The 26,650-nt window shown below is 37.0% G+C and overlaps 1 protein-coding gene across 2 annotated transcripts in view; it reads left to right on the top strand.

The window, feature by feature from the left end:
• Positions 1-26,650, top strand: part of KCNH5 (potassium voltage-gated channel subfamily H member 5) — a 347,163-nt gene that overhangs the window by 67,604 nt on the left and 252,909 nt on the right. For both annotated transcript variants that reach the window (XM_025392372.1, XM_025392374.1), the window contains exon 7: positions 25,252-25,678. In XM_025392372.1, the coding sequence (XP_025248157.1) occupies positions 25,252-25,678 (427 nt within the window). The remainder of the gene's footprint in view (positions 1-25,251; positions 25,679-26,650) is intronic.

The raw sequence follows: 26,650 nt of genomic DNA, 5'->3' as shown, positions 1-26,650 counted from the left end.
CCACTGGGCCCTGCCAAGTGTTTATATTATTATGACTGCAAATGTGCACTTTCTAGCTGATCCTTGCAGCATGTTGTAATTACTTTTCCTTTTCTGCACTTTCCATTTTTCTGGGAGCTGATAACTGTCTGATTTTATGTTTTCTATGTTCTTATCACTAATTCAGCCACAAAGTTCTCTGACAATTATCTAAATCTCCCTTCATTACATTGATGCAAGAGATATTCTATCAATATCATTTTCTTAAACAAACCTGTCTTTACTCTGTCACCTAATTGATGGTTGAGCTAGCTATAATATTCTTGGCTAGAGATAATTTTCCTTCAGAATTTTGAAAGATACAATGCCATTGTACTCTATCTTCCGGTAATTCTGATAAGAAACTTGAAGTCATTAAGATTTCTGGTCCTTTACATGTGACCTATTTTCTCTTTCTGGAAGTTTCATATATCTTCTCTGTTCCCAGGTTCTGTAACTTTCTGATGATATACCTTTGTGCAGATCTATTTTCATCAGTTTTGATGGGTGTCAACTAGGTGGTCCTTTTCAGTCTGGAAAAACATGGCTACTGTCTCGATATTTTTCCTATTATGATTTTCTCCAGCCCTCTGACCTTTTCTAAATTTTCTCTCTTTCTGGAACTCCTTTTATTCAGATATTGTACCTATGGGACCACTCCTGTAATTTCCTTTTTTTTTAAAAAAAATCTCTTATTTTCCAATCCTTTATGTTTTTGCTATACTTTCTGGGAGATTTCTTCCACATTTTTCTAACATTCTTTGTCCCTAATAATGCTTTCCTTGCTTAAGGTCTGGTTTGCTCTATACTATTATAGCTAAATTTGCTTTTGTGTAGTTGGTGTGTACTTGGTCTGTATATTTCTGGATATATATTTTATGAGTAGTGTATAGATTCTGAAAGTCTCTTTAACAGGCAAGTTTAATCTGTTTACATTGATTGTGATTAATTACGTTTTGATTTACTTAGTACATCTTATTTTCTATTTTTAAATGCCTTTTCTTATCTTTGTTTTTTGCTGTTTTCTTTTCCCTTTTGTTTTTCCAGGTTTTGGATTGATTGAATTTTTCTTTAATCTCTTGGATTCCTCCTACTGGTTTGGAATTTTTTCTGTTAATCGATTACTTGTACATTTTTAACATCAGTGTTTGACTTAAATTCCAGAAGCTTCTAAGTATCTTTACCTTTCTTCATTCAATTCAAGCACTTCTGTTCCCCTTCATCTTTCAAATGATTATTGTCTTTTATTTTGGGCCTACATTATTTTTAGTTTTTTTCTTTTAATCTGTGATTGTTTTATTAATATTTAATTGTCAATTCTTATTTAGATTTATCCACGTTTATCAGCTTCTTCATTCATACTATTTTACGCATTCTTTGCCTTCTTTCTGGGTCAGTTCCTGTAAATTGGCTCCTTATTACCCCTTATTATAACATTCACCTTTTTGGAACATATTTCTTTCAGGAAGCCTGCCTGCATCATTCCCAAGCAGCTTTAATTGATATCTTCACCATATTTCATCTGTATAGGTATGCATCTTAATAGAGTTAAAAATATTTTTTCTTTTGTTGATTTGTGTGTGTTCATAAGCACTGTATCAGCTGTTGGATGTTCTGGAGTCTTGTGCCTTGTCTAGGACATATTTGTTTTGAGACTTTGAGAGGGTTACTCTGGTTCTCAGTTTCCATGATGTAAAACAAGGGAAGGAGTGTATAGCTAAATTACTTATATCACAAGGTGGTTATAAGGAATAAATGGGAAAAGGGATACTAATAAATTTTGCGTGTAGAATTCTGCTAGTCTGATGGGGTATGATTATTTCATTTGTATGTTTGTTTCCTCAGCTGCATTATAAATCCTGTGATGGTGAACAATGTGTCTTCTATCTCCTTGGTATTTCCTCATTGCTCTTAAGGTATACTGGTGACTTATTGACATGAAGCAGTAAAGTGTTAGCAAGGTTTTAGTAAATTGTACAATGACATAAAAATAAAATAGAACTTAAACCTGAAGAGGAAGTACATTAATGGTGTCTTGAGAATAAGAGAGAATATGAGTCTGAAAATTACGATATAATCCTTTTACATGATGCAAGTGCAGAATGACATAAAAGACTTAATAACATTCTTTATTTTCGAGATTGTCAGCATGCTCTCTGAAGGTAGTTTGGTTTACTAGGAATTCATGAACTGAATATGTGATTCTTTAAGAAGATTGTGAGGCAGAAAAGATAGATTCCATTGAAGAAGGCATTCTGTTTGAAAAGAAGGAACATAAATGTTCTAAAAGCCATAAACAGAGGGTAAAAGAATGTTGTCACTAAGAATCTAAAGAATAGGATTGAGCTTCTTTGTAGTATGCATTGGAATACAGCTTTGGGAGGTTCAGGGAGCCTGAATTTGGAGAGATTAGAGGGAGTTGAGCCATAGAACATCATCAAAGATGGAGCAGCTGCAGATAACATGCAGTTTGGTAGCATAGGAGATTTAGGAAATATGATACATGGGGAATTTTGATGATAATGAGTAGTCTTAGTAAGTGATAAACATAAAAACTAGGTCAAAAAATGAAATTGAGAAAAGATAACTCATGCATCGCTTTAGAAGAAAGAATGAAAAGAACAATGACTGCTAAGTGGAAGTATGTAAATACTTTTAATTTTCAGAAAAGTTTATGGAAAATAATTTTCTAAATTATTGTTTTGTCATGAATTATACTTGTCAAGCTGCCACATGCATTATTTCACTTTATCCTATATAATTACATTAATAATTCTTATTTCTGATCTAGTCATTAAAACAAGAATAGGAAATCAGAGAGGCTAATTATGCTTCTAGACTTCAGTAACTTTTGTCAGCTTAGAATCCTCTTTGTCCCTTTTTCTTGCCATCTCAGACTTTCTGCAAAGAATAGCATATTAGAAATTGTTATTTAATACAGTTGGCTTGCCATTACCTTTTCATTAAAGTGTATAGATAATTTAAAATAATATTTGAGTAGTGTGACTAGGATGTACCTAATTTTTCTGTTTGTTTTCCTAGTTTTATTCTTATTAAATCCATATATACTGCCTCTCTAAGTCTGTTTTGTGCTGCCATAGCAAAATACCACAGGTTGAGTCATTTATGAAGAACAAGAACTTATTTCTCACAGTTTTGGAGACTAGGAAGTCCAAAGCACTGGCATCTGGTGTCTTGTGGGGGCCTTCCTACTGTCTCCTCACATGGTGGAAGGCAGAAGAGCAGACAAGACAAATGATGTGTCCTCATAGTGGCATTAATCCATGCATGAGGGCAGATCCCTCATGACCTGAATACATTCTATTTGACCTCATCTCCCAATATTATTGCATTGAAGATTAAGTTTTAACATATATATTGGAGGGGACAAACCAATCAAACCATAGCACTACCCAATCCTTCTTGGAATTGGTTGATTTTTCTTTTCACTGTAATCCCCAGCTGATGATAGCATGCCAACATTGAGTCCTGAGCAATCTGCTGTTAAATCTAACTTTGTAAAGAGTGTGAGCCTTTTTAAAAATAGACTTTATTTTTTAAGACTGCTTTTAGGTTTGTAGCAAGATTGAGGAGGTACAAAGATTTCCCATGTACCCTTTGCTCCCAAACATGCATAGATTCTCCCACTATGAAAATTCCACACCAGAGTGGTACCTCTGTTACAGTTGATAAACCCAGATGAATACATCATTGTCACCCAAAGTTGATAGTTTCTAGTGGCTTTCACTCTTGATTTTGTAACTTTAATGGGTTTGGACAGAAGTATGATGACATGTGTCCTCCATTACAGCATCACACAGATTAGTTTTACTGTCTTAAAATTTTTTCCATGCTCTGCTTATTCTTTCCCCCTTTTCTGCTAACCCGTGGCAATCACTGATCCCTTGTGTCTCAAGAGTTTTGGCTTCTCTAAGTGTCACATAGTTAGAATCAGATAGTTTGTAGCTTTTTCATATTGGCTTCTTTCTCTTAGTAATATGCATTTAAGGTTCCTCTGTGTTTTTTCAAGGCTTGATAGCTCTTTTTTTTTTTTTTTTTTTTCTGTGCTGAATAACATATCATTGTCTGGATGTATCACAGTTTATTTATTCATTCACCTACCTTCTAAAGAACATCTTGGATGCTTCCAAGTTTTGTCAAAATTAGGAATAAAGCTGTTATAAACATTCATGCGCAGGTTTATATGTAGACATAAGTTTTAAACATATTTGGGTAAATACCAAGAAACATGATTGCTGAATCATATGGTAAGACTATGTTTAATTTTGTAAGAAACTTTCAAACTGTCTGTCTTCCAAAGTGGCAGCAACATTATGTATTCCCATCAGCGATGAATGAGAATTTCCGTTGTTCCTCATCCTTGCCGACATTTGGCGGTGTTAGTATTTTGGAGTTTGACTATTCTAATAGGTGTGTAGTGGTATCTGTTTAAATGTATCTGTTTTGATGTTTTAAAATTTGCATTTGCCAAATGGCATATGTTGCTGAACATCTTTTTATATGCTTAATTCTCATAGGAATATCTTCTTTGGTAAGATGTGTGTTCAGCTCTTTTGTCCATTGTTTATTTTTATTGTTGTTTTAAGAGTTCTTTTTATATTTTAGATGATCATACTTTATTAGATGTCTTTTGCGAATATTTTCTCTCAGTTTGTGGCTTGTCTTCTCATTCTTTTGACTGTGACTTTTGCAGAGAAGAAGTTTACATTTTAATTAAGTCCAGCTTATCAATTATCACTTTCATGGATTGTGCCTTTGGTGTTGTACCTGTAAAGTTATTGTCATACTCAAGGTCATCTAGATTTTCTCCTGTGTTATCTCCCATAAGTTTTATAGTTTTGCATTTTACATTTTATACGATTCATTCTGAGTTAAATTTCATGAAGGGTGTAGGGTCAGTGTGGATATCCAGTTGTTTCATCACTATTTTTTGAAAAGACTGTTTGTCTTGTTGCATTGCCTTTTTGCCTTCTTCTAATATCAGTTGATTATATTTATGTGGGTCTGTTCCTGGATTCTCTACTCTGATCAGTTAATCTGTTTGTCTATTTTTTCACCAATGCCATACTCTCTTTATTGCTATAGTTCTATAGTTAGTCTGAAAGTCATGTAGCATCAGTCTTCTGACTTTGTTCTTTCAACTTCCATATTGTAGTGGCTATTTTGAATTTTTTGGCTGTCCATATAAGCTAGAATCAGTCTACTTGTATCAACAAAATAACCTGCTAGGTTCTTGACTGGGTTTTTGTTGTCTCTAGTTCATTTGGAGAAGAACTGACATCTTAACAATATTGAGTCTTACTATCCATGAACATGAAATATCTCTTCACTTACTTAGTTCTTCTTTGATGTATTTCATTGGTTTTGTAGTTTTCCTCATAGATCATGTACACATTTTATTAGATTTATATTTAAGTATTTTGGGGAGGGCTAAAGTAAATGGCATTATGATTTTTATTTCAAATTCCTCTTGTGCCTTGCTGGTATACAGAAAAGCAATTGCCTTTTGTATTAACCTTGTAACCTGGAACCTTACTGTAATTACTTCTGAGTTTCATGGTTTTTGGTCAATTTATTCATATTTTCTACATAGATAATTATCTCATCTCATGGATAATCATCTGTGAACAATGACATTTTTATTTCTTCCTTCCCAGTAAGTGTACCTTTTCTTGTTTTATTGCATTAGCTAGAATTTCCATGATGATTTTGAAAAGAAGTGATGAGAGGGAACATCTTTGCCTTGTTCCTGATCTTAATAGGAAAGCTTCTAGTTTTTCACTCTTGAATATGATGTTAGTTATAGGTTTTCTTTTTGGTAGATGTTCTTTATCATGTTCAAGAATTTCCTCTTGTAGTTTGTTGAGAGTATTTTATCATGAATAGATGTTGGATTTGTTAAATGATTTATCTACATCCATTGATATGATCGTGCCATTTTCCTTTAGCTTGTTGATATTATGGATTACATTAATTGACTTTCAAATGTTGCACCAGCTTTGCATACCTAGAACCAAATCCAGTTGGTCACAGTGTATACTTTTTAAAATACATAGTTAGATTAAAAATTTTTTAATTGAATGTTAACAAAACTAATATTTCATTGAGAATTTTTACATCTACATTCATGAGAGATACTGGTTTGCACTTTTCTTGTAATGTCTTTGTCTGGTTTTGGTATTGGGGTAATGCTGGTCTCATCAAATGAATAAGAAAGTATTCTTTCTGCCTCTACCTTCTGGAAAACATTGGAGGAAATTGGTATAATTTATTCCTTAAATGTTTGATAGATTTCACTTGTGAACCTATCTGGGCCTGATGCTTTGTGTTGTAGAAGGTTATTAATGATTGATGCAATTTCTTTAATAGATATAGTTCTATTGGGATTCTTTTTTTCTTGTGTGGGTCTTAGCAGATGTGTCTCTCAAGGATTTGGTTTATTTCGTTATCAAATGTATCAGATCTGTGGGCAGACTTGTTCATGTTATTTCCTAATTATCGCTTTAGTATTCATGGAATTTGTAGTGGTGTCCCCTCTTTCATTTCTAATGTTAGTAACTTGTATCTTCTCTCTGTCTTGTTTCATTAGCCTGACTAGAGGCTTATTTGTTGTTTGTTTATTTTTTTTTTGAGACGGAACCTCACTCTGTCACCCAAGCTGGAGTGCAGTGGCGCAGTCTCAGCTCACTGCAACCTCTGCCTCCTGGCCTCAAGTGATTCTCATGCTACAGGCGCATGCCACCATGCCTGGCTAATTTTTTGTAACTTGGTAGAGACAGGGTTTCACCACGTTGCCCAGGGTGGTCTCGAGTTCCTGAGATCAGGTGATCTGCCTGCCTTGGCCTCCCAAAGTGCTGGGATTCCAGGCATGAGCCACTGCGCCCAGCCAAAAAAAAAAAATTAATTTTATTTTAAGTTCTGGGATATACGTGCAGGACATGCTGGTCTGTTACAGAGGTAAACCTGTGTCATGGTGGTTCGCTGCACCGATCAATCCATCACCTAGGAATTAAGCCCTGCATGTATTAACTATTCTTCTTGATGCTCTCCCTCCCACTCCCTGGCATCCCCTCCCCACCATCAGGCCCAGGTGTATGTTGTTCTCTTCCCCGTGTCCATGTGCTCATTGTTCAGCTCTGACTTATGAGTAAGAACATGTGGTGTTTGGTTTTCTGATTTTTAAAATCCTTTCAAAGAATCAGCTTTTGGCTTTGTTGATTTTTAAAAATGTATGTCCTATTTTCAATTTCATTTATTTCTGCTTTAATTTTTTTTTTTCCACTGAGACAAAGCAGTCTGTTTAACTGAGGGAATTAGCTTTGAGAGGATAGGAAATAACAAGCAATGAGGATAGCATTGAGCTTCCTTTGTTTGATTTTCTTGTTTACATAAAAGATTTTTTATCTGTACTGATCTTCATTCATGATAAATTGTTCCTATTGTTAAGCATCAGGGGATGATTCTAACATAGAGGCAAAGAAGGTTGAAATATATTGGAATTTGTATGTTACAGCTAACTCTTAAACAGTTTTTACCATAAGTAATTATGAATACTTGCATGGAGGTTGCTGTTCATTGTCTTTCTGTGTGATAATTATCCCCACGCTTGAGAAATCGTAGTTTTGTTATTCTGCTTTTGGGGAAGTTCCAGTGGAGTTCATACCTACTTCATTTAGCCTTTTTAGTACTTCGTTTTATTCCCTGATGTCACTGCTTTCACACAACACACACTAACTTATAAACAATGTGTTAGTCTTTGTATTGAATTTCTTAATCTTTAAGAAGTGTTGTTTATATTTAGGTAAAGGATTAACAAAATTATTTCTCCTTCTGCTTGAGAATTTGACTTTTGGCTAGCAGTCTTCCTTTGTTTCCCTGGGAACTGATGAAGGGAACATGTCATTTATGTTTCTAGGCAATATTACTTATGTTTTAAAAAATGGCTGGGCATGGTGGCTAATGCCTGTAATTGCAGCCCTTAGGGAGGCAGAGGAAGGAGGACTGCTTGAGCCCAGGAGTTTGAGGACAACCTGGGCAACATACCAGGACCCCATCTCCACAGAAAGAAAAAAATATTCCCTCATCAGTAAATTGCATCTAGGCTGTGAGGAACTTTTAATAAACTATAAATAACTTCATAAGGACACCATGGCTTATGGGTTCCTTGAATGATGGAGCTTTCAGGGTTCCAACAGATATGAGTGTATCTCTTGTGGGACTCTGAAACCTATGCCTGTGGCATTGTTATTAGAAGTATTAGATTAGGTAGAGCGTGAGGCTGTCAAAAGCTACATCCGCAAACATTACCAACACAACCTGTTAAAAAGACAAAGCTGAGTTGAATTTATTGCTTACCACAGTAGAAGGGAACACTGCCATGCAAAGCTCTGGTAGTGTACTCAGAGCAGGAAAGACAAGGACAGAATGGATTAAGAATCAAAAGTTTGATTTAAGGTGGGCTTTTAAAAACGGGGAGGGGCTAGGGGAGTGGGCTTTATCAGAATTGGGTAAAGTTCAAGAATATGATACAATAGCACAGGATTGGAGGAAACAGCAAGGCAAGGATTTTGAAGGAAAGAATTCAAAGAATCTCAGGCCATTAACTGTCTGCAGATACTTTTCACTAAAGAGTTAATAGGTCTTTGCAAAGTTCCTGTAATAAAAATATCAAACCGTTTTTCTGAGCAGGAGAGTTGTGGAGAAAGAAAGTCAAGCTAAGGGAGACAGAGGGATAGTCCAAAGTCACGTTAATGTAGACGGTAAGATAGAGTTTTAGTTTTCAGTGTCCAGGATGAGTGAGAGTAGTGGTGATGGTGAGATTAGACTATTTCTCAAGGCTTTTAAGTCAGGATGTCTCCGGTACCTGCTGACTGAGTCTTATTTTCTCATTTTTAAGTTGTCTTCTTGGGGAGATGGGGGACAGGGAGCATAGCTCTTTGGACTGCTACACAAACTGCTATGAGGTCTATGTCCATGGGAGAAGATGTTAATACTGCCCTTTTGATGAGCAGGGATTTCTATTCTGTACCCTTCTGAGTCTACTGATAAACAAGCATGATCTACAATAGTCATGTTTGAATGTTTAGTTGATCAGTATTGCAGATACAAATACAGAGTTTATGATCAAATGCCTGGTGTGCACTTTCCCAGAAGATGCTAGTTTCCATTGTGATTTGTTTGTTTTTGGGTAATTGTGTCAGGAAAAATCAGCCGTCTTCAGTTATATTCATGTTTATACACAGGATTACACTGAGTTGTGAATGGCCTTACTCAAAAACTTTTACAGATGTTGCAGTTGTCTTGGTGACAGTGAATTAAGAGGTCTAGATCATGGAAAGCAGTGCAAAAATTATTTTACCATAAATTACAGATTTTTAGATTTGCTCAATTTTATATTCAATATGATGCTACTGGAATTTTAGAATCACTTCTTCTTGTCTTCAGTATTGAAATCTAACAAGTTTAAAAAAAGAACATCTATTTAATGACATCTTACCTATGTTGGCAAAGAAAGTAATTATTTTTAGGAAATATACAGTCTCCATGTACAGAAGCCTGCCAGTACATATGATAAACATATCACTAGGACTCATCACTAGCTCAATTGTTAAATTTTTGCTCTTTAGTGTTATGAATGACTGTGTATTTGGTTTGAATTCTGAGATGTGGTGGTACATTGAGAAATATACAGGGATGGCTGTCTTAGTCCATTTTGTGTAGCTATAACAGTATGCCTGAGGCTGGGTAATTTATAAAGAAAAGAAGTCTATTTCGCTCACAGCTCTGCAGGTTAGGAAGTTCAAGAGCATGGCCCTGGATTCTGATGAGGGTTTTCGTGCTGCATCATAACCTTGTGGAGAAAGTCAAAGGACAAGCAGGCATATGAGGAGAGACAAAACCCAAACAGTGCCCTGGCTCTAGAAAAATCTACTGTTGCAGGAAGTTATCCATTCCTTTAAGAATGAATCCAGTCTTGCCAGAGTGAGAACTCACCCACTGCCATGAGAATGGTACCAAGACATTCATAAGAGATTCAATCCCATGACTCAAACACCTCCCACTAGGCCCCATGCTCCAACACTACCACATTGGTGATCAAATCCAACAAACCACATGCAAGCTACAGCAATGATGTAAGAAGGATTTATTCTTCTCTGAATGTCATCCTTTAAATGAAAAAAACAAATCCCTTACTTGATTTCATTCATCTATTCACCTCAGTATATATATAGTTATATATATATTGTTATATATATATATATTTACCTCTTTCTCTCTGTCTCTCATATGTGTATATATCTCATATGTGTTTATATATGTGTATATATCTCATATGTGTATATATGTGTATAGCACATATCTATATCTAGCAGTATATATATACACACATGTGTCAGGAATTCCTTTGTAATAAAGGAGTATGGCTACTCCTTTATTATAAGTATTGGGGAATCTAGCAGTGAACAAGCACACAAATCCTCCCCTATCTTCATAAAACTGTTAAAGAGAAATTGTACCAGACGTTTGTTAAAAACAAAGACTGTATTCAAGACCGTTGCAATAGTAGAGAGAGATTTTTGCACTAGGGGAGAGGGATTGAACTCAACTTTGTTGAAACAAGTGGTGGAAATGTTGGTCAATATGATTAGGTCATCTAATCATTTGATAATTGGTGCTTATCAAAGTTTGACATCTACCCTCCTACAGATATTAGAAAACAGAGGCACTATCTTTCTTGATGATTACATTCCAAAGGAATAGCCCACAAGTCTTTGAGAAAGACATTCCTGGGTTATAAAATTGGCAAGAGGCTGAAAGAAGATTTTCCTCTGAAAGAGGCAGAGAATTTACAATAGAAAGTTTTCTAAAGTAAATGTTCTAAGAAAAGGGAAGTCAGGGTCCTAGACTTAGGAAGAAGCCAAATTAAGGTCGTCTTGGTCAGAGTGAATATTCTGGTGGGGGAAAAACAGACAGTAAGTATACATGGACAATTTAAATTATGTGTGTGTATGTGTGTGTGTATAATTTCAGTTAGTGATGTGCTCTACAAATAAAAGTAATACAGGAGCAACAGGATATAGATAATGACCGGGGTGATGAGGAGGTGAACCATGTGGGAAAGCGTGTAATGGGCTAAATGTAGCTGTTAGGTTAGGATTTGCTTTTAGTTGCAAAGAAAAGAGACTCAAGTGACCTCAAGTAATGGAAGATTTAGTATAAGGATGAATATTTTTCAGCACATAGCACAAATAACAGTGGTACCTTAGGACCTAATGTATGACTCTAGCCCGAGGTGGCTCTGGGGAACCTGGCCCAACGCACAGCCAATTTCTAATATTAGGGAAGTGAGCCTGAAAAAAGGAAGGAGTTGAACCAAGTATAGGGAAGTGAGGAAAAAGAAAATGGAGCTACTCTTTGAATTCCTTCTTCATGTGTCTCACAGTCTTTCTTTGACATTGTTTTCTCCAGCATCATTTTCTTATAGCCTTAACATTCCGTATTATCACATATTATCATTAAAATTGTTGGAAAAAGGGATATTTTAGAAAATTATTTTGGAGGACATGACTGTTTACTCTTCTAGCTATTTTCTTAGGGTTTGTAGATCTTTACTTGAGTTTTCCACCGCTAATGTGACTCACTCACTCTGTCAAGAAATTCTTGACTGAATTTCTTACCATGCTTGTTAATTTCATCTCAACTTGACTGGACCTTGGAGTGTTCAGATTACACTTTATTACTGGGTATTTCTGTTTCTTGCTGAGATTAGCGCTTGGATCAGTACATTCAGTAAAGCAGATTGTTCTCCCCAATGTGGATAGGCATTATCCAATCTGTTGAGGACCTGAATAGAACAAGAGATGGAAGAAGGAGGAATTCTCTCCTTTTTTCTGCTTTACTACTTGATCTGGGACATCTCATCTCATCTTGTCTTGCCCTTGGGCTGGAATTTACACCATTGGCCTGGTTCTCAGGTCTTTGGACTTGAATTGCAATATCGGCTTTCTTGGGTCTCCAGGTTGCAGATGGCAGACTGTGGAACTTCTCTGCCTTCATAATCATTTGAGCCCATTCCTCACAATACTGCTCTCTCTCTTCCTAAATATCATTATCTATATACAGTTATTCCCTTTTATCCATGGGTATACATTCCAAGACCCCCAGTGGAGGCCTGAACCACAGATGATACTGAACCCTATATATACTATGCTTTCTCATATACAGGCGTACCTATGATAAGTTTAGTTTATAAATTAGGCACAGTAAGAAATTAACAATAACAACAAAATAGAAGAATTATTACAATGTACTATAATAAAAGTTATGTGAATGTGCTTGCTGTCTTCCAAAACATCTGTTTGTTACTATACTCACCCCTTTTCTTATGATGATGTGAGATGAAAAAATGCCTACATGATTAGATGTGTAGGGTGAATGATGTAGGCATTGTGACATAGCTTTAGGCTACTATTGACCGTCTGATAATGTATCAGAAGAGGATTAAATTCTTCAGGTGATCCTGGATCATTAAACCATGAACATTAATGGTTGGATGTCAGGAGCAGAAGCAGATAATGTCAATATTGGGGATCCTTGATAGTTGAAGGTTATTTTTTACTAAAACCTTTGGGAAGAACACTGTAGTTGGAAATTATTGTCTCTTTTAAACTCATTAAAATGTTGCTATTGAAATTGTATTCCATCTGGGCATGGTGGCTCACGCCTGTAATCCCAGCACTTTGGGAGGCTGAGGTGGGTGGATTGCCTGAGCTCAGGAGTTCGAGACCATCCTGGGCAACATGGTGAAACCCTGTCTCTACTAAAAATACAAAAATTAGCCTGGCGCGGTGGCTCATGCCTGTAATCCCAGCACTTCAGGAGGCCGAGGCTGGCGGATCACCTGAGGTCGTGAGTTCAAGACCAGCCTGACCAACATGGAGAAACCCTGTCCCTACTAAAAATACAAAATTAGCCAGGGTGGTGGCGCATTCCTGTAATCCCAGCTACTCAGGAGGCTGAGGCAGGAGAATCACTTGAACCTGTGAGACAGTGGTTGCAGTGAGCCAAGATTGCACCATTGCACTCCAGCCTGAGCAACAAAAGCAAAACTCCATCACAAAAAAAAAAAAAAAGAAAAAAAAAGAAATTGTATTCCTTCGTTGATCATATAGGAGATTTTAGTGCTTTGTTCCATATGTGGATCATATTCCATAATTCTGTCCATTATTGTTTGTAGAATCTGAAACACTTCAGCAACTTTCCACATTGGAAAGTGGATACTTTCCAGCAAGTATCCACATTGCTAGTTCTGTTTCAGTTTCTTCTTCTTCCTCTGTAGGTGACTCAACAAGTTCTTCCAGTTTCTCATTGGTTAGCACTTCTGATGACTTGCAATATGTTCTCCACTTCATCAAGTATATTGGCAAATTCTTCTTCACTACCTTGTCTTACTGTGTGAATTATTTTCCTAGCTTCTTCATTGATCCCCAGGAAGCCTTTAAAATCATTCATGACTTCATTCCATAAGTTCTTCCAGTAGGTATTTGCAATTTCTGATTTTAATTAATCCATTGCAGTTTTGATGAACGCTATTGCATCAGAGATAGTGAATGATTTCCAGCACTGCTTTATATCTGGATTAGGGTCTGCATTAGTTGCTGATCAAATGCAATCAAATATCAGGCAGGCGTATGTGGCATTGACAAACCAAATGATATCCTGGTCAAAGGGCTGAAACAAGGAGGTTATATTTGAAGGTAAAAATACAACGTAAACATTTTCATTTTCATAGAAAATTCAGGATGGCTGGGTGCATTCTCATCTCCATCTCCATCCCTGTTCCTGTATCCATCTCCACCTGCACCTCCATCTCCATCTCCATTTCCATCTCTATCTGTATCTCCATCTCCATCTCCATATCTCCATCTCCATCTCCATCTCCACCTCCATCTGCATCTGCATCTCCATCTCCATCTGCGTCTCCATCTTCATCTGCATCTGCGTCTTCATCTCCAATCATCTTCACCTCCATCTCCATCTCCATCTGCATCTGTATCTGCATCTGCATCTCCATCTCCATCTCCATCTTTATCTGCATCTCCATCTGTACCTCCATCTCCATGTCCATCTGCATCTGCGTCTCTGTCTCCATCTCCATCTCCATCCCCATCCCTGTATCCATCTCCATCTGCACCTCTATTTCCATATCTCCATCTCCATATCTCCCTATCTCCATCTCCATTTCCATTTTTCATGTCCATCATGTCCTGTTGGTCCTGTTTCTCTGGAGAGCCCTGACAAATACACTTAGTCTTTCTTCTCTTTTGCTTTGTCTCTTTGCTTACATAGCCCATCATGGCCACTTCAGTCTTACTCTGCTTCAACTTTCATTGCCTGTTACCTCATTCCCTCAGCATTTCTTGTATTATTTAAGCTGTAAAACAAGAGTCTTAACCTTCAGGGATGGGGATAGTTAGGAGAAGTGTCTCTGAGGGGGTTATATTTTTAAGCCCAGATCTGAAAGATGCATAGGAATTCACCAGGCAAAAGAAACTGTTGGTGGGTAGGGAAATTCTTTTAAACAGCATGTTTGGAGATCCCGTGGGTGAGAGAGAATATATTTTTAAGGTAGGAAAGAAGTCCTATATGAACAGAGTGTAGAGAGCAGAAGACAGGTGCACAAGGTGAGTCTGAAGAGGTAGGCAGGGGTAGGTTGTGTTAAGGAGTTTGAGTTTTATTCTAAAGGCAGTAAGAAATTATTGAAGAAGGATTTAAAACATCCCCAATTTGGTTTGCTTGTACATATATCATAATGTTAAAAAAAATTCAGGGCTTTAGGCAATATACCTCTTCGTAGGGTACATACTTTGGTCAAGCTTTATATTCACTGTGGACCCAGTGGATATGAAAATAAAAGTATTTTACACAACAAGAAGCATATTAAATGTTAGTACATTTTGGATATTGCTGGCAGTAAGTGCCTATTCTTTATCTGTCTGTCTGGCCATATATGCCACTGTGTATCACTAAGAATATGAATTGGCTAATACAGGTGTGATGCACAAGTTATTTAAATTCAGATCTTCTACAGGAGAATGCTAGCTAATCCATGGAGTAATTAGGATTATTTCCCCGTAGAGCTCTTGGTAGCTTGAGTTGGAGAAGTGAATTCTGAACAGGAGAAAAAGCAATATAATTTGTTATCTGGGTTAGAGGTTCAGATAAATGTAGTTTGCAATTTTTTTTCAGTCTTTAAATTGCACTCTACAAAAGGAAATGGAAATGGACTATGTAATCATTCATGTATAAAATCTATTTAGAATAAGAGCCCAATGCTTATGAAACAGAGCTTATTATTGTTTTGTGGTTTCTATCCAGTTGCCTGATGTGGTACTACTCATGAAAATTAAGAAGCTATTAATTATTAATTATGGTATCAGTGCTGGGAGAATCAGAAATTATTATAAGAGATTTGTATGTTAAGTTATTCTTTAATTAATGTTTTCATTCTTTCAATCACTAGGTTTCTAAGAGTCCTAGAGTGTGTTAGGGATAAAAGAATGAACGAAACATGATACACATACACAATCACAAAGAGACAAGTGTCATGAAGAGAATGTACATGGTTCTTTGAGATTATGTAATGAAATGACCTGATCTAGATCAGAAAGGGAAAATTCCCTAAGGAAGTGATAACTGAGCTATAATCTAAAATATGGATAGAACCAACTAGGCTGAGGAAGGGGCATGAAAGAGTTGTAGAACATTCCATTTAGAAAGAACAGAAAGTGCATAGTCCCTGTGTTTGAGGGAGAATGACATACTCAAAGAATTGAAAGCTGGATGGAGAGTGAGCAGAAGAGAATGGGGCTAGAGTGGTAAGCCTGGACCAGACCATTCAAGACCATATAAACAAAACAGATTTTAGAATAGTGGGAAGCTATGAGATGATTTTAAACCAGCAGTGATTTTGAAAAGGTGACTCTTATGCAGTGTTCAGAACAAATTGAATGGGTTTAAACAAATGCCTTGACACTTAGGAAACTCCTGTAGATAGAGGAGAGAGATGCTATTAGTATGATCTAAGGACAGGACAGTGGAGGTTGAGAGAAGTAGATAAATTTGAGAGATAGTTAGGAGTTAAAATTATGTATTGATAAAAACAAATATTTAAAAAAAATGGAACCTGAATCAGAATAGTTTCCAAGATCTAACTACTAGTTTACAGGAAAGTGGGAGGACAGAGGATTATATTAGTGACACCATAATGATGAAAACCTCAGAATTCAGAATTTAGGAAACTCTATAGGACAAACAAATAAATTTGACTTCAACAGGTTAAAAAAAGGAGAGGGAAATGTGTAGATTAAGAGACACATTAACAAAGCACAAAGTGTGGACCTTCTTTTGTCCTAATTCTAAGAAACCAGCTGGGGAGAGGTTGGGCATTGAGTGGACTGGATATTTGCTGATTTTGAGAAATCTTGTTAGGTTTTATCAGGTGTGATAATGGGTGATAGGTTTGTTGAATTAAAAAATATGTTGTCTTTTAGAGACATACCCTAAAGTATCTATGGACAAAATTATACATTTTGGATTTGCTTCAAAATAATCCAGTGGGACCAGGAGTTTGTTGTTAAAAGAGAGATGTAGAAGAAGCAAGGGTGGTGATAAGTTAATAATTACTCTAGCCAAGTTATGGGTAAATGGGGGAATTGTTGTGCTATTTATCTGTTTTTTTTTTATGTTTGAGCTTTTCCATGATAAAATATTGTTCTGAAATGAATAGGATTTTAAGGTAGGTTGGGTGAGGTGATGTCAGAGAAAGGGATGGCAAGGATACTTCTTGGTTTCTGATTTGCTTAGATAGCTGATTTAGGAGTGTGAGGGGGTGCATTTCTTTTTTTCTTAATGAGAGGGACATGATATGTTTAAATATCTGTGGGAAAGATGTGGTTGAAGAGGGTATGGTTGGAGTTTTGAGTAGAGTAGAGAAGGCTTGAAATACAGTGAGCAGGTAAATTTATAAGAAAAACAGGAAACTTGCTAGGTAGTTGACAGATGCATTGAAGGTGATGATAATGAATTTATAGTGGAACCCATTGTATAACTTTCTTGAGCAGTTCATAATACAGATGTGAAGAAAGCTGGTAATTGAGCCAGGACTAGAATTTTGACGGTGGGTGTAAAGGAGAGACAGAGATGCTAAGCAATTTAGGGTGTTGATGTTATTGAAATTATAGGATTGCATAAGAAAAAAGGTAGAGAATGAAGAGGGTTAATAAATTGGGGAAAGGTAGATTTGTCATTGGAATACAGGTTCAGTAAGGATCAACTACTTTTGCAGTTGGTGTAATTGGGCCACTGATCTTGACAGAGAAGCAGCCCTGGTCAGATAGCAGGATGATTCAATTCAAAATTTCAGAGCTGGAGAAAGTTTTGGAATATAACAAATTTTAGATTATGATCATGAGAGTGGGTATCTGAGGAGAAGTAGAAAGGTTGTTGGAGATGAATTGGTGAAGAAACTCCAAGGCCAGGCTATTGGAAGGGTCATCTCCATGGATACCACCCAAGGTGATGCTAAGTTTTAGGTGAGATTGACTTTTAGAAATATTTGTAAGATTTATGAAGTAATAACTTGCAGTTCTTTATTCTCATGGAGTATTTGTTGGCATCCATGATAACAGCGACATATTTCTGAATATAACAGATAAATAACACCCAACAATTGTATATTAAATCTTACTTTACCTACCCATATCTTTCCCATTTGGGATAATGTCACATTAAAATGGGACCTCTCTATTAATGCGATATCTATATTGCTCCAGTGTTATGTCATAGAAATGTGAAATTCTGTGCTCATAAATATGTAACATATGCACTTTTCTTACATTTTTATCAGTTGTCATTTTTCCTGCATATCAAATCACTCTAAGGCTTTACAGATAATGACCACCATAATTTATTCAACTCATGAGTCTGCAGTTCAGTTGGGTAGTTCTGCTGATTTAGGCTAGGTTTGGCTTATCTCAACTAAGTTTACTCGTGCATCTGTGGTCAGCCACTGAGTTGGCTAGGCCTGAATAGTCTAGGATGGCTGAAATGCATGACTTGAAGGGATGCTTCTATGGTCTCTCATCCCCCAAAGCCTAGTGAGTTTTGTTCACACAGCAGCTGGGCTGGTTTCCAAGACCACAGGTGAAGGTGGTGTGCAAGGCCTTTTGAGCCCTAGGCTTGGATCTGCTGCAATCATTTATATCACATTCTGTTGGCCAAAGCAAGTCCTAAAGTCAGTTCAGATTTAAGAGATAGGAAATAGACTGTATCTCTTGATGGGAGGAATTATAAGTAACATTGCAGAGGAGTATGGATACAGGGAGAAAAATAAACACAGCTATGTTTTTGAAACAATCTACCAGAACATTGTATTGTGAGAATGCAAAATGTAGGTGAAAAATCATGCAACTGGATATAACAAGTCTGTATTCCTGCTCTTTTATCTCCACTTAATTATCATGTGTCCTTGGCCAAGAAAGTTAAAGAAAATAGGAAGGAATATTGGCTGAATTATCTACCTGCTATTATTAGTGACGATCAAATGAGAGAATTGATTTGTATTTTGGGTGGCTTTATCATTGCAAGATATTATTTTACTCTGATAACACCTCACATCTCTTTAATGTGGAATAGACAAAAGTAACTTGAAGAGTTAATGGCACAGAGGTGTCTCCTGGATATTACTCCTTGTGCTACTATGGCCTGAGGGGCTTGTCAAGTAAGGAAATTGGCTAGAAAGGTGGAAGGCTGATGGCTGAAAGTCCTCCATTCACCCTGCTGTGTTCTGTTATGCACTTGATGTATTTGATATTCTCTTCCACAGTGGAACCCCAGGGATTTGTGTGTTAACAGCTCAGAGGTTGGGATAGAGGCAGAAAGCCACTGGAGTACAGAGGAGGGCACAGAAAGATTGGAAAGTTTGGAGTGACATGAAGCAGAAAATCAATGAGTAGCTAAGACTGGTGGAAAGTACAGCATCAAAACATTGTTATGAAAAAGGCGGAAGTACATAAGAAGGGCATTTTTGGAGGATCAACCTCTAAAACTGTCCAGTAGTATCATATGAGTGAAATTAAAATTGCCAACAGGAATTAAATGCAATTTGTGGCCCAATCTAAAGGTTATGAGAATGAATCATAAAATAAGGAAAGTCTCTTATTTTAGATACAATGATGGCTATGACTCCCTGCCCCCCCCAACCAAATATCACAGGATGAGTAAGAAATTATTAATCTGAATCATGTACTGTGGTGAAATGTTAGCTTAATAACACATCAGTGACTATTGGGTTTTCCATAACCTTTTTTTGATGTTTATGACATACTTAAAGAAAAATTATCCCAATCTTAAGTGTACAGCAGAAAGAATTTTCACAAAGTGAACACACCTAGTGATTAGCAGCCATGTTAGGAAGCAAAATATTGCCAGAACCTGAAGGTTTCCTCATGTCTTTTGTAATCACTGCCCCTCTCCCAACAAAGGGAGACAGTATGCTCATTTAACCCCATGGAGTAGTTCCACCTGTTTCTGAACTCTTCAGAAATGGAATCATACAGCATATACTCTTTTGTGTCTAGCTCCTTTTGCTCAACATGATGTTTGGGGGCAAAAAGGAATCTGGTTTTATTGGAGCGCTAGGGCTTTGCAGAGGCATAGAGGGAAATGACCTGGCAGCATAGACAGAGATGGGATTGCGGGCATTGAAGTCCTGTTCAAGAGATTATGCTTAATGTCTGTGATGAGCCCTTGGAGGATATGCTCAGTGCTACCTTTCAGGGAGATTAATATTGCAGCAATGATGTAGGAGAGACTGGGGGTAAGGACAGGAAGGCTGCAGGGTCGTTGGTTGTTGTGGAAAATGTACTCAGAATCTGAAAGACTGGATCTGAGTGATACTCTCATTCCTTGCTGTCTTTGGACGGTTTGTTCAACCTGACCAAGCTTCAGTGTCCTCATATGAACAATGAAGGTAGGAATCCTGCTATTATGAAAACAAAATGAGTTGATCCATGTTGGAGAACTACAGACTATATAGATATAAGAGTTCCAGGGCCTCCATGAACCCCTATTGTGGGCCATTGCTGTGACTGAGTGGCGAGAAAGAGGAGGCTAGGTATTTAATCTCCTTTATTCAGTCATGTAGAGAGTGAATATTGCAGGTATTCATGTGGTTGGATAAATTACACTTTAGGTATAGAGACTTTCAGAATGAATGAAGAAAGATTCTGGGGACAGACTGCCTGAATGTGAATCTGGGATCCTCCTCTTACTATCTATGTGAACTTAGCCCAATTATTTTTAACTTTTCTGGGCCATGCTTTAACGATAGGTACCACATAGGATTGTTCTGAATTTTAAATTAATTAATACAAAGAAAACACTTAGAATAGTACCTGGCATATAGTAAATAGTCAATGTTATTATTGCCTTGTTTGTCTTTTCCAAGTAGCAATAAATGACCTAACTTTCTGTTGGTTAACTGCATAGAAGTGTGTGGCACAGGCTTGTTGAAATCTTGTTTGCATCCTTCTATCCCTGTAGCACCAACTTTTTTCTGGGTTACCCACATTAGGATTGAACAGAGTGAGCTCAGCCCTCATCCGTGCACTGTGTATTTGAATATAAATAGTGCCCTGCCCCAATCTCCCTTTTTCCAGTTCCTTTCACTTTTCCTAATAGAGTTGAGTTTTGAGGGTTTTTTTTTGGCAGTTCTCTGATGAATATATTCAACTGATCTCCTGTGTGTGTGACCTAGTAATATGGTTTGGTTGTTTCCCCACCCAACTCTCATCTTAAATTGTAGCTTCCATAATTCCCAGGTGTTTTGGGAGGGACCAGGTGGAGATAATTGAATCATGGGGGTGTTTTCCCCCATACCGTTTTTGCGGTAGTAAATAAGTCTCATGAGATCTGATGGTTTTATAAGGCGTTTCCCCTTTTGTTTGGCTCGTATTCTCTCTTGCCCGATGCCATGTAAGATGTGCCTTTTGCCTTCCTCCATGATTGTGAGGCTTCCAGCCACATGGAACTGTGAGTCCATCAAACCTCTTTTCCTTTATGAATTACCCAGTCTCAAGTATGTCTTTATCAGCAGTATGAAAATGGAGTAATACACCTAGTCAGTGTAGAGATTAAGGATAATTTCTCTTTTGTACTCAATGAAGTACACTATTAATGCAACCTTTATTGACTGTTTTGTTCTCTACATTATACTGTTAAATCATTCTGAGTTTGTAATTAAAGCTCCCCAAATTCACCCCCAACATTTGCTAGTTTCACAAAAGTTTATTCTTTCGTTTATTGAATTATTGGCTGCTTAACATATTACCATATGCCAGCTTTGTAATTGACAGTAGATCTACTCCTTAGAGTTTAGAGTTTCCTGGAATATGCAAACACACTTGTAGTAAGTGTGACAGTGAAAATTGTTATAATAGAGATGTGCAGAAACTGTATGATAATAAAAAGGAAGGATACCTAATTCTTCCAGTGGGGGACGGGGGAGAGTATGACAATGAAGATGGCAGAGGTAGGGAGAAGATGTCAGGGTAGTACACGTGGAAGAGGAAGTGTTTGTCATAAACTGTATGTAAGATCCTAACCACTAAGAGAGTGGAGGAAGAAAGCCTTTAAACAAAGAGAGTAACTTGTAATGTAGCATGAAACAGCATGGACATTCTGAGAACTACTCCTACCTGAGAACGGCAGCAGCCTAGGGAGCAGGTGGAGGAATTGGCAGGAGAGATGCTGAGCAGGTAGGCAGGTACAAGGTCCTGGTGGGCTTTGCATGTCACACTTGAAAATTAATATTTATTCCTACAGGTAATGAGCCAACATGAAAGGAGTTTATATTAAAGAGGGACATGTTTAGATAGATGTGCATTTAAAAAAATACGAGACTGATAGCCTTTATAGTGTGATCTGTGAATTAGAGGAAGCAAGAATAGAGGTGGGATGGCTGATGGAGAGGCAGTTCCTGTCACACAAGTGAGAAAAAACTGTGAAATCATGACCAAAACATGCCTATGGGAATGGAAAAGAAGGACATTTTCTGAGAGATTTATTAAATAGATATATTTTGAGCACTTAGGCACTTTGAGTGATGAAACTCTCAGGACTTGATAACCAGCTACATGTGGCAGGAAATGGGAAAAGTGGAGGCTTTGCCCCAGGTCTGAGTGACTGGGTGGATAATGATGTCATTCACATGATAGAAGATAGCTGATTTGGGAGAAGCAAAGGGTTCCCTTTGGGACCTGTTTTTGGATACCTGTGGGATATCCACGTGGAAATGCACAGCAGACATTTGGCTTAGTATCAATAACTCAGGAGAGAGGTTGTTTTGGTGCTAAATGGACTTGAGAATCATTCATATATAGAAGGTGGTTGAAAGGGCGTCAGTTGGAGGGTTGGCTAAAAACCAAGAGGAAGTGGTGCCAGAGGACCTGTGGCAGAGAGAGTCTATAATGCTTGGTATATATCTATATACATTACTAATATTTTAGATATACTTTATGTATATATATCAAGTACGTATATTTACTAATATTTTATTACTTTTTAAACTTATAAAACACTTTATAATATTTAAGTAGTGTCACACTACTTCTAAACCTATGGTAGAGAGAGTCTATAATGCTTTATAGATATATAACTAATATTTTATATATACTTTATATATCAATGTCTATTTACTAATATTTTATTACTTTTTAAGCTTATAAAACATTTTATAGTTTTTAAGAAGTGTCAAACTACTTCTAAATATTAGAAAATGTGCTTTCAAGTAAGTAGAGTCCAGAGCAGGCCTGTCGGGATGGGTCACCTCCTTTTGGAGCAATCTACTTGCTAGAGATGAAGGATATATGTCTTTCCGCCATTTGGACCTAATTCTAGTAGGTCCTAACTCATCACATTCTAGTTGGGGCTTGTGTTGGCTTTCTTAGTTTGAATGGGGTGAAGATTTTCTCTCTGTTTTTCCTTCTCTTTGCTTTTAGTTATTTTCAGAGAAAAGAATTCAGGTATAAATGACTTTTCTATGCAGCATTTAAACAGCAGTCCCAAAGTTCCTTTAAAAGTTTGAGCTAACCAGAAAACATTATCTATAACATCATTGTGTTTATTTTTAAACTGAACTCTGTTTGAGCTTTTCATGTATTTCGATTATGCATTTCTTTAGAGCAGAAGTGAGGCATATTTATCTTAATATCCCCAGGGCTTATAACAGAACTTGGCATGTAGGAGTGCTCCATAAATGTTTATTTTTGTACTACTTGTTGATGACTACACAGTTCCATTTTTGAAAGCTTTCAAGCTTTCTTGACTCTTCTTACCTTCCAACATCTCATGTCACTAAATTACACAAATTTGTCTTCTTTATTTTATTAATTCTACTCTTTTTAACTGACTAAAGTTCAGCATCTTTTTCCCCCAAGTGTTAAAGTGAAATGGAAATTTGTTTTTAGGCTGTATATATGCCACAATATTTGAGAGTTTTGACTTAAACAGAGGTAGGCCTAAAGAAATTGAGGTTGAGACAGAAACCCGGCAGGATGACCCTGCTACTCCTTTGTTTCTATAGCGACTCTTGTTTCTACTTCTCTTTGTTATCTTTCTCTTTTAAATTTTCATTATGAAAAATTTCAAACACATACTGCCTTATAGAATATAGTATAACAAACCAGCAAACCAGATGCATTCTTAACTGTTTCTTTCTTTTTTTTTTTTTTGTTTTTTTTGAGATGGAGTCTTGCTCTGTCGTCCAGGCTGGGGTGCAGTGGTGTGATCTCGGCTCACTGTCCCCTCCGTCTCCCGGGTTCAAGCAATTCTCCTTGCCTCAGCCTCTGAGTAGCTGGGATTACAGGCACCCATCACCATGCCCGGCTAATTTTTGAATTTTTTTAGTAGAGACGGGGTTTTGCCATGTTGGCCAGGCTGATCTTGAACTCCTGACCTCAGGTGATCCACCTGCCTCGGCCTCCCAAAGTTATGGGATTACAGGCATGAATTACTGCACCCTGTCAACTGTTTCCTTCTTAATTATCAGGAACTTTACCATGCATAATTAGAGTCTTATTAATATACCTCTATTCTACTGCAACAACAAATTCCTCCTTGCTGGTCAGAATTCATGTCAGAGTAAGTTATATTAGATTCTTTGTCTACATTCTGGGAGACAGGGTTAGCAGTAAGGAAGTCCTGGACATGAATGGATTTGCAGGTGATGACTGCACGAGAGGCTTCCTGGATCACTGCTCCATTTTCCCTCCCTGCCTGTTTTGTGAACTGCATCAGGAATGAACTTATCCTACCTCTGCAGGTGGCCTATTACATGCTTCCAAAAAGTAGCTATGGGACTTTCACTGATTTAAGAAAGCCTATGCTGTGCTTTGATTGGGATAATCCCTTATTTGTTATGTTAAGCTTCTCAACAAAATATGAATTTTCCGGCTGCTGTTTTTTTTTTTTTTGGTGTTCTTTTTGGTGGCTTTTGCTAGAGAATGAATAGAATTTAGGAGGCCACACACCTGTTTCAGCTTCAGCTCTGTTCACGTTTTCAGAACTCTAGAATGTAGTGATTCTCATGATTGTGGCAGGAGGTAGTGGGGCCAACAATGCTATTTGTTCATTTTCTCCATATGTACCCAAGGATTTCCTGTTTGATTGCCTGTAAGACTGTGCTTCCTTTTTCAGAGTTCTGCTATTTGGAGCTATCATAAAATAAGAAATGAAAAGAAACCTTTTAGAGTAGAGGGAAAATTTTATAGGAAAAGGAAATAAAAGTTCTGAATTCAACACCCCTATTTGTATACTCTGTATATAATGCATTTGAGCATTTTTCATCTTTGGTTTCTCTCTGTACCATTTATATTCTACTTATGAAAATAAATTGGGAGTTTCTTAGCTAATGAAAAGTTATTTTATCTAATAATTCACAAATATGAATTTCTGGGTAGGAAGAAATCTATTTTTTTTTCCAGTTTATCATTTTGACTTTTTTGATTTCTAAAAATCAGACCTATAGTATACATCTGTTCTTAATATGTAAATGGATGGTTAAATTTATGAAGGTGAGTCATTATATTGTTTCCCCAGCTTTTTTTTTTTTTTTTTCCTGAAAATGTGGTGTCTTTTTTTTTTTTAATCCAGGGAATCAGCAGTCTCTTCAGTTCTTTAAAAGTGGTGCGTCTCTTACGACTGGGCCGTGTGGCTAGGAAACTGGACCATTATCTAGAATATGGAGCAGCAGTCCTCGTGCTTCTGGTGTGTGTGTTTGGACTGGTGGCCCACTGGCTGGCCTGCATATGGTATAGCATCGGAGACTACGAGGTCATCGACGAAGTCACTAACACCATCCAAATGGACAGTTGGCTCTACCAGCTGGCCTTGAGCATTGGGACTCCATACCGCTACAATACCAGTGCTGGGATATGGGAAGGAGGACCCAGCAAGGATTCACTGTACGTGTCCTCTCTCTACTTTACCATGACAAGCCTTACAACCATAGGATTTGGAAACATAGCTCCTACCACAGATGTGGAAAAGATGTTTTCGGTGGCTATGATGATGGTTGGCTGTAAGTATTTTAATGTTTTCATTAAAAATTATTATTATTGGCAGTTTTCCTGGCTACAATCTCAGATAGGATTAAAATGAACTACTTTGTCTTCGGAAAGGTATTTAATCCATCTTATGTGCATTTTTTATCTACTTTAGAAAATAGAAATGCAAAATAATATATTTTACTCTTCAGAACATATTAATGTGTGAAAAACATATTAATGTGTCTACCCAACAGAGCTCTCTTGAAGGAACCAGGACCAGCATCCAGACAGGTGGCATTTAGCACATTCCATAGATTTTGTTGGTAATGTGTTAAATTCCAAAAACAGATAGGATCCAATGTGAAATATATCGTTTATAAATATTCTAGTTAATACTGAATTCCTAAATTAAAGTTGAACTTAGGATACACTTTTGTATAGGTTTTTACAATTAAGACTAGGAGAAGGGGTTTATTAACGTAGTCTTCATTACAGTCACTGTAGGTTGAATATATGCCTATTTGAGGGAATGAAAGGATTGCTGAATATAAGCCCATTCAGCAATGAGAAGTGTCTAGGATTTAACATGTATACCTGAGTACCATGTTCTTAGAAGTGGAATGCCCCCAAAAGGGACAAAGACCATGTCCTTTGCACTCAGACTGTGACTGGACGGCATCAGAAGACCACAACCTAAAGGAAATACATACTAAAGAAGTTGCTTTTGAAGATCTTGAGGGAGACTTCACCATCATTCATGCCTTCAAGTTGACTTAGATGACTTATTCACACCTAGTTCTGGTACCTAAACTAACCTTAAGATTGTACTGAAGGTGTGATTAGCATTATTAGCGCCTCTTAAGCCTTCGGATCATGGTCATTGGTTTTTGTGTGTGTGTGTCTAAGCTGTTTTTTCTGAGATTCCATGTTACAGAGGCTTAGATTTTGACATTGATGGTAAAAGTTCTTGGAGTCCAGGGACGTTGGCTGGACTGTGAAAGGTT

Source organism: Theropithecus gelada, chromosome 7b (genome assembly GCF_003255815.1).
Source record: "Theropithecus gelada isolate Dixy chromosome 7b, Tgel_1.0, whole genome shotgun sequence".
NCBI lineage: Eukaryota > Metazoa > Chordata > Mammalia > Primates > Cercopithecidae > Theropithecus > Theropithecus gelada.
Note: the sequence above shows the minus strand (reverse complement) of the source record. Positions and strands in the feature narration are given on the sequence as shown.